Raw genomic sequence first — 9,744 nt, forward strand, 5'->3', positions numbered from 1 at the left:
CATATATATATATTGTTCCAAAAAAAAAAAAAAAAAAACAAAAAAAGAAAAATATATATATATATATATATATTACCTTTCTATTTTTATTTTTTATTTACCTAAAATATAAATAGTTAGTATTACATACACTTCAATAATAATAATAATAAATTATTTTAATTTTAAAGTATAAAGTTTTTATTTATGATTTATACGGTTAGATATTGTTAAAAAAAATTACATGATCATGAATAGAAAATTCTGCACATGTAATTAAAAAATATAGGTTATAACTTTAAGCATATTCATTGAGTTATTTTTTTTTATCTATCATTTTATTTATTCATTTAATTTTTTATTCGTTTATTTATTTATTTTATTTTTTTTTGATATCATATATTTTATTTTTTTTTTCATATATTTAGTTAAAAAAATATAATTATGTCTATTTTCTTTATCTCACTTAAATTGCTTTTATTAAATGCATAAATGGAAGATGGACGTAGTTTATTTATTATTATATTTTTTAATATAAACTTTTAATGATAACGTTTTTTTTCTAAAATCAAGCAAGAAAATTTAAGTGATATTTGAATGAATATTCATGTAAATTCAATATATATATATATATATATTTTACAAGTAGATAATTATACATTTATAAAAGGAAAATATTTTTTAAGTATATTATATATATATATTAAAAAAAGAGATCGAAATATTATTAAACAATAGTATAAATTTTTATCATTATTATAGGATTTATATTTTATTATCAAAAATAAAAAAAAAAAAAGTTTCACATAAAAAAGGGATAAAATATAAAAGTTTTTATGAATTAAACATTTAAAATTAAAAAAATACTACAGAAATATTTTTAAACAATATTCATTTTTTTAATAAAAATAAATTAAAAAAAAAAAAAAAAAAAAATACCATATAAAAGAAGTTATAAAGCAGTCTTAACATTTTAAAAATAGATATAAATGAAAAAAAATATATATGTATATAATAAAATATAAATATGTGAATATAAATAGATATATTTTTTTTGTATCTATGGTTTAAAAAATAACGATAAGTATAAATTCATTAATGTAATTTTTTTTTTTTTTTTTTTTTTTTTTTTTTCCCCACTACACATAAGCATACTTATTATCTTAAATACAAATAATTTTCATAATATCATTTGTTTATATTTATTTTCTAAAATGGAGGAAGAAATTATGACTCAAAAAAATTTTAGTAAGGAATTATTGGAACCACTAATTACTGTGAGTGTAATATTTATTTGTTTTTATATGATTACAAGTGTTGAAAGTCCTTTGTATTTTTTTTTAAGAGGTTATATTTTTAAAGCAAAAATATTCTATTATGAAATAAGAAAAAGTTTTACAAATATAAATTATTTTGCTTTAATATTTTCTTCTTTTTTTTTTCTTCCTTATGTTTTAAATATTTTAAATTATAAAAATGTAAAACCAATTTTTTGTGTCAATTACAATTATTATGAAAATATTTTAAATTACAATTTAAAAGATATAAATATTAAATCTATATTTCAAAATGATGTAAGTGAAAATTACTTGGTTAATTTTCTTTATTCTTTTAAGTTCATTTTTCACATATTTTTTTTAAACGATTCAAATCTTTTAAAAACATTCTTCACCTTTTTTTTTGTTTATATTTTACTGTCTTTGTATGCAAAACATGTTAATAGGGTAAAAAAAAAAAAAAAAAAAAAAGAAATTAAATAGTATTTATTTTTATACTTATATAACTTTTTTAGTAATAATTTATTTTAAGAATATTTTGATATTCTTTATTGTATATACATGGTACATGTATATTTTTTTAATATATCATTTTTAGATATACTTTTGTTTCCTATTTCTTTAGGTTATATTTATAAGTAGTATATTTATGAATATTGTATTATCAGGATTTATTCTAGTTTTCTTTTTAAAGAAATTTTTAAATATTAAATATAACCATTGTGGTGATGAAGCATTTTCTTTCCTATTTTTACTTTTTTTTTTTGTAAGTAACCCATACTTAAGCTCTCTACAATACAATGATAGAAGTTTACACCCTTATCATGGAACTGAAATAAGATTTTTTATTCATTTGTTATTCTTTATAAAATATGTAACATATTATGAAAACTTTTATGAGCAAAAAGCATTGACTGCAGTAATTACATATTTCATTTTATTTTTTAGACAAACAATAAATAATTTTGAGGTATTAATATAAAAAAGAAAAAAAAAAGACACACATATATATATATATATATATATATATATATATATATATAGTGAATTGAAAATTAAAATAGACTTTTTCTGTTTTTAGAGACATACATTTATAAAAATCATTTGGTTAGTAGCCTATTATTTTATTAATAATTACTTACCTTTTACGTTTTCAACTAACTTTACAATTTCAAAGATTTTTCATTCAAATATTATGGATTTACTAAGGTTATATATATATATTTTTTTTTTTTTCATCTTATTTTTAAAAAACTTAAGTTTTTTTTAAAATTATAAAATAATTATTATTTATTTATTTTTTTTTTTTTTTTATAGTAAAGAAATTAAAAGTAATATTTCTTTGTTTCACTTTAATGTTACTTCAGGTATTATGCTATTATAATTAAAAGAAAATTCGAAAAAATTTCTTTGATATTTATTATCAGAAATAATTTAAAATTTACATTTTTTGTTTTTTTAAGGTTTACCATTTAATTACTTAATATGCAAAATATCATTTTTTTGGATACCATATATCTTGTTAACCTCAAATAACGGTAAAAAAAAAAAAAAAAAAAATGTTAATTCTTTTATTTTTAAAATATATGAAAAAACTCTTATTTTTTTTTTTTTTTTTTTATTTTAGACAATTTTAAATATTTAATAATACTTTTGATAACTACTAATTTAATTGTTACTTGCACTTATTTGGTAATTTTATTTTTTTGTTTTTTTTTGAAGAACTCATTTATTTACTAATTATATAAAATATAATTCTTTTCAAATTAGAATAAATTTTTTTATCTATTTCTCTTTTAATTTTTTTTTTTTATTTGTAGGCTTATACTTTTTTACCTGGGATTATTTTGAACATATTACTTTTATATTACTTACGTAAAATTTAATAAAATTAATTTTTTTTTTTTCCTTTTATTAGAAAAATATATTTTTTTTTAACAATTAAATACTTTTATATAAGTAGAAATTTATTTAAAAACTTAAAAAAAAAAAAAAATAAAATAAATATGAAAAAAAAATATATATATATATATATATATATATATATAATATAACTTGTCTATTGTATTATTATTTAAAAATTAAATTAATAATTATTCTTCTAATGTAAATCAACTTCTTTTATAAACTTATTATATTCTTGATCTATATTAATGTTTTTATCATTATTATAATTTTCTTTGTTAATTATGTTAATTTTTGTTTCGCATACGTCATCTAATTTATTTTTTAATCTTAAATTAATAGGTACAAAATAGTGGGTATTTTGTTTTTTTTCCTCTTCTTTTACATTTGATTTATTTATACTTGAATTTAATTGTGAATTATTTATCTTTTTTTTATGTAAATCATAATTTGATGTATTATAATTATCTTTTGTTTTTCCATTTTTTTTTCCAGAATAATAAATGTTATTATTCATATTCATGTAATTAAAATTGTTGTTTTTATCTACATAGTTTTTTAAATCATTAGAATTATTTTGAAAATTATTGTGAAAATTATTTTGAAAATTATTATGAAAATTATTGTTCATATTGTTATGTAATGGAATTAAATAGTTATTATTATTTAAATTATTATAATTATAATTATAATTGTAATTACTATTATAATTTAAATTGTTATAAGTATTAGTGTTAATGGTTTTAATATTATTATTAAAAGCAGTATTCAAATAATCGTAATTACTATTATATGTATAAACATTTAAATTATTTTCTATATTATTATAACAATTATTAAAATTGTTAGAATAATTTAAATTATTTTTATCCTTTAAATGACTTGAATTATAATTCGCAGAAAAAAAATTTTCTTTGTTTTTATTTTCAATGCTTAAATTTGAAATTAAAATATTAGAGTTACTATTAATATCATTAGTAACATTATTTATATTATTATTATTACTATCATCCTTATTATTATTATTACTATTACTATCATCCTTATTATTATTATTATTATTATTACTATCATCTTTATTATTATCATTATTTTTATTATTATTATCATTATTATTATTTTCATTGTTATTACTATTATTATCATTATCATTATTATTATTATTACTATTATTATTATTATTATCACCAGTATAATTATTAGTAATATTATTAAAGATGTCATTTACATTATTATTATTTTTAATATTGATGTTTTTATTATTGTTATTTAAAGGATAATTTTGATAATTAGATACTACTTTATTTGTTTCGCTAGTTAAGTAATAACTTGAGTTTCTATATACATCACTTAATGTTTTTTTATCTATTTCGTCATTATTACAATTATTTTTTACATTTTCAAAATTTTCCATATTATTCTTTTCTTTATTAGAATCTATATATATGAATTTGTTTTTATTACAAGAATTATGATGTAAATATGCATGCGAATTATAATAATTTGTGAGATTATTTTGTTCATTACTATATATATAATTGAAATTAGTTACATTAAGAGGTATGTATTTTGTATTATTTTTATATATATTTTCATTAATTTTACTAAAGTGATTATTTTCAATAATATTGGAATTTTCTAAAATCTCTATTAGATTATCAGGTAACCCTTTAGGCAATGAAGGCAATGATTCTAAGAAAAAATCATCTTCATCATCATTTTTTATTTTTGATTTTAAATCATCTACATTTTTTGAAATATATATATTATCATTTTTTACATTTTCTACACAAGTATCATGTGAAGAAGAAGAATCATCTGAATCATCTTGAGAATCAGAATCATCTTGGGAATCAGAATTATAAGTATTAAGATTTGATTCATTTAATTTTTTATCACTTTTAGGTTCAACATAATTATGTTCTAATGTATTTTCGCAAATTTCATTTTCATCTAAATTTTTATTTTCATTATTATTGTTTTCATTTATGCTATATATATTTCCATTATTATTATAAAAATAATTTTTATTTTTTACTTTTTCTTTTATTAAATTCCATAAATGTTCATATTGTTTTAATTTGTTTTTTTCAATTGGTAATAATTTTCCTTGTTTTTCTTTTTTTCTAAAGGCATCTAATTTTTCTTTAACTATGTATGGATTTTTTTTACTTATAATATTCTCTAGCTGTAAAGCTCTTTCCCTTTTCTTTTTTTTTTTTTCTTTTTTTTTTTGTTGTTTTCTAAAAGCATCAGTTGGAATTATGTTTTTTATATTTTTTTTTGCCATTTTATTCTGTCAAACTATGTTTCATTATTTTATTTATTTTTTTTTTTTATATTAATATCATTTTTGTTGTATTAACTTAATTTATATGGAAATGAAAAGAAATGAAAAGAAAAGAAAAGAAAAGATAAGAAAAATTTTCAAGAACTTTTATATAATTTTATGATTATTTCTTAAATTATTATAAAAAAAAATATATTATGATAAAAAATATAAAATCAAATTGTGTCTTTATAAATTATAGTATGATTTATAAAATTTTTTTTTAATTATCTTTTATTTTTGTTTTATTAAAATATATTAATATTCTTCAAATTATTTAAACAAAAAAAAAAAAAAAAAAAAATCTCTAAAATAAGCATTGAATTGTATGTTTTATATAAAAAAAGTACTGCTTATTAAAAAAAAAGTGTTTGACTTATAATTTCAGAAAAATAATTTTAATGAACAATGTACGTTTAACTAAGAATTTTTTTATTTTGTTTTTTGTTTTTTATTTTTCATTTTTTATATTTTGTTTTTTGTTTTTTGTTTTTTGTTTTTTGTTTTTTGTTTTTCATTTTTCATTTTTCACTTTTCATTTTTCATTTTTCATTTTTCACTTTTCATTTTTCATTTTTCATTTTTTATTTTTTAATTTTTGTTTTTTATTTTTTATTTTTTATTTTTTACATACTATATTTTTTTATCTTTTGATTTTTATTTTTTCTGTTTGTTTATTTTTTTTTTTTTTTTTAATTAAATATTATAGAAAAAAAAAAATTATGAAAAAATTTTTCAAATATTATTAAATTATGAATATTATTTTTTTTAATTTTTAGAATGATTACTTTTTAAATAATGAATAAAATAAATATATTTAATTTTAATTCTTATTGTATGATTGTTTATATTTTATTATTTTTTTGTTCATTTTGGAATGGAAGATTTTGATATATTTTAAGTTGTTTTTTACTTAATTTATAACAATTTTAGAAATTTTTGTGTATGTTATTTTTACATTTTTAATAAAATTATAAATTTAAAATTTTTTTTAAACTTTTTTTATAATATTTTATTTTATTTTTTTTTTTTTTTTTTTGTTTGAAGGAACAAACATTATATACGATCAATAAAAATATATTATATAAGCTATTGAATTAAAAGCATTATTATTAATTCTAGTTTTTATATATTGTTTTAAACTTAATAATTCGTCTATATTTATAAAACATATTACATTACTTCTGTATAAAATTTTTTTTTTATTTGAAGAAATCTCGTTAAATATATCATAAATTTATAAAAGAAGAAAAGGGAATTTTTAATGATAGAGTTTTTAAATATATAATTGCCGAAAAAAAAAAAAAAAAAAAAAAAAAAAAAAATTAAATATTATAAAAATATTTGAATAGATGGAAAAATCATATATATGTGAAACAGATATAAAATGGAAAAAAAAAGATATTCTAATAAAGAGAATTTTTTATGATGTAAAGAATTTGTTTCCCAAAAGTAAACTTCAGTATACTTATATAAATATTTTTTTGTTATCTCTTTTTTTTACATTTATACATAAATATCTTGAACAAACACTACCTTCATTATATAAATCAATTGAAAATGATTTTAATACAGATGTAAAAACCTTGTATTATATGAATACTATTTATAAGTTAGCATATTCAGCTTCTAATTTTTTCTTTGCAATCTATTTTGATTATTCATTTAAAAAAATATTTTGTTCTAAATATGATCAAGTAAAATCTAATGACACTCAATGTGAAGAAATTGTTAAAGGTGAAGATGAGTTAACAGAAAATGTTAAGTTAATGGATGAAATAAATTTGCAAACAGATGAAAAATATGCAGAATTAAATGAAAGTAATAAAGAAGAAATATTATATAATGATGTAAAATATGTTAAAAACACATTTAATAAAAATGACGAAGTAACTATAAGAGAATATACATATATTTTAAATATATTGATTATATCATCCTTGATATATATAATAGTTATAATAGGTATAATGCTTTCTAGTAATTTTTATTATTTTTTTTTTTTTATGTTTGCAATGGGTATTAATAATTCAAGTATATATATATTAATACAAAAAATATATACTAATAATGTGTATAGTGAAAATCGAAGTACTATTTTTGGTTTTTTGCATTTTTTTTCATCTATATCTCATATGTTGTCTATATCTATAAATACAAATTTAAGTAATAAATTTTACTATGGATTTAAAGGTTGGCGTATTTGTTATTTTATAATTTCCTTTTTCCCATTGATTGTTTGTATATTTTTATTTAAATTAATCAAACATAAAAAATTAGGAACTGATAAAAGTAAACATGCCAGCATGAACTATTTTGTTTCTTTTGATGGGTTAACTAAGGTAAGTAATGAAAATAGTGAGGATAATTATTCAAAAAATTGTAATAAATCACATTTTAATGAATTAAGTAAGAAAGAAGTACAACCATATGATATTGAGCAGAAATTTTTAAAAAGTGATATTTTTAAAGAAAATTATGAGGATACTTTTGAAATGAAGAATTCTTATTTTGATAGTAATGATTTAAATGAAACTAAGCAAATTTTAAGTTTTAATGAAAATAATTCTTATATAAATAATAAGTCTAGTATGAATAATTCTACATATATAAGTAATGACTGTAATGATAATAGCATAAATTTTAATATGGATAAAATAGATAGTAACATTATTAAAAGAAATTTTATTAACTCTAATGAAGATAGTTTAAAACAGTATTATAATAAGAATAATTTGTATAATAATAATATAAATAATTCAGGAGATAGTTTTTCCCTTGATTTATCATCAAATATTGTTTCAAAAGATAAAAAAAATGAACATAATGTAAATGAAAAAGGCGATACTATTTCTTTTTTTACAAATGAGAATGAAGAGAAAGATAAGTTAGAACAAAAAGGAGAAATGGATAAATTATTAGAAAATGAAGAAAACAAAAAAAAGAAAAAATTAAAATACGAATTTTCTTATATATATGAAGTAAAATATGTTTTTAAAAATTATAGTTTTTGGTTAATGATAACAATGGGAATGTTAAATGGAATACCAAAACATGTTCTTAGTTTAATGATTTATTTTTTTCAATATTGTAATATATCTGATTTTAAAAGTGGTTTTATTATATCAGTAAGTTGGTTGTGTGCAAGTTTAATATCTCCATTTATTGGAATCATAAGTGATTATATCTACAAATTAAATAAGGATATAAATCGTCAATTAATAGGAATGTGCACTCATTTTTTGAGAATTGGTCTAATGTTTATTTTATTTTTTTTTATACCAAAAGAAGCAGAATCATTTATATATTTTGTAATTATTTCTTTATTTATGGGTATATTAAGTGGATGGATAAACATTGGTACACATAAGCCGATAATAATTGATATAGTAAAACAAAGACATACTGCTTTTGTTATGGCATTAATGAATGCATTTGAAAACATAGGATCTTCTATTATAGGCACTTTTTTTTTATCATTTTTGTTAAATCGTTATAATTATATTGATAGAAAAAAAGTGAACAATTTCAGTGATATTAATGTTAATAAGCACAATGTTAATGTTTTATCAGATGTTTTATTAATTCTTACATGTTTACCATGGTTATTATCTTTTTGTCTTTTATATATTCTCAAATTTACTTATAAAAAAGATAAATTATATAATAACATAATTTAAAATGCATTATCAGTTTATTAAATTTTTTTTTTTTTAACACTTTCATCTATGAAAAAAAAAAAAAGAAAAAATATAGATGAGTAATATAAATATTTTGTCAATAATTTTACATTTTTTTTATTTTACCCTGATTTCTTTATTTTGTTTTTGATATTAATATTTTATTTGAATTTGCTATTTTATTTTATTTTTTAACTTTCATGTGGCTTTTGAATGCATGTTTTTATATTACGTTAAATTTCATTATTCATATTTTACTTTTCCATTTTTAAAATTATCATGAGGTATATAATTATACTACGTTTTTTTTTTTTTTTTTTTTTTTTTTTTTTAAAAAATTTTTTTTTTTTTTTTTTTTTTTTTAAAAAATTTTTTTTTTTTTTTTTTTTTTTTTAAAAAATTTTTTTTTTTTTTTTTTTTTTTTTAAAAAATTTTTTTTTTTTTTTTTTTTTTTTTAAAAAATTTTTTTTTTTTTTTTTTTTTTTTTAAAAAATTTTTTTTTTTTTTTTTTTTTTTTTAAAAAATTTTTTTTTTTTTTTTTTTTTTTTTAAAAAATTTTTTTTTTTTTTTTTTT

At 15.8% G+C, this 9,744-nt stretch overlaps 3 protein-coding genes across 3 annotated transcripts; 2 read left to right on the forward strand and 1 right to left on the reverse strand.

Annotated features, from left to right (window-relative positions):
* Positions 1–1,193: 1,193 nt before the first annotated feature.
* On the forward strand, positions 1,194–3,142 carry PGAL8A_00299500 (conserved Plasmodium protein, unknown function; the record flags this gene model as incomplete). Its single annotated transcript, XM_028671994.1, has 7 exons — positions 1,194–1,703; positions 1,882–2,175; positions 2,338–2,465; positions 2,574–2,623; positions 2,720–2,794; positions 2,884–2,948; positions 3,077–3,142. 7 exons carry the CDS (start codon positions 1,194–1,196, stop codon positions 3,140–3,142), a joined length of 1,188 nt encoding a protein of 395 aa, XP_028528591.1.
* A 215-nt stretch (positions 3,143–3,357) lies between these two features.
* PGAL8A_00299600 (WW domain-binding protein 11, putative) lies at positions 3,358–5,451 on the reverse strand (the record flags this gene model as incomplete). The annotated part of the gene is made up of 1 exon (XM_028671995.1): positions 3,358–5,451. One exon carries the CDS (start codon positions 5,449–5,451, stop codon positions 3,358–3,360), a length of 2,094 nt encoding a protein of 697 aa, XP_028528592.1.
* Positions 5,452–6,842: 1,391 nt separating this feature from the next.
* PGAL8A_00299700 (metabolite/drug transporter, putative) lies at positions 6,843–9,170 on the forward strand (the record flags this gene model as incomplete). Its single annotated transcript, XM_028671996.1, has 1 exon — positions 6,843–9,170. The coding sequence occupies one exon, from the start codon at positions 6,843–6,845 to the stop codon at positions 9,168–9,170; it is 2,328 nt and encodes a 775-aa protein (XP_028528593.1).
* Positions 9,171–9,744: the final 574 nt, after the last annotated feature.

This window comes from Plasmodium gallinaceum, assembly GCF_900005855.1.
Source record: "Plasmodium gallinaceum strain 8A genome assembly, contig: PGAL8A_v1_87, whole genome shotgun sequence".
In the NCBI taxonomy this organism is placed as follows: Eukaryota; Apicomplexa; class Aconoidasida; order Haemosporida; family Plasmodiidae; genus Plasmodium; species Plasmodium gallinaceum.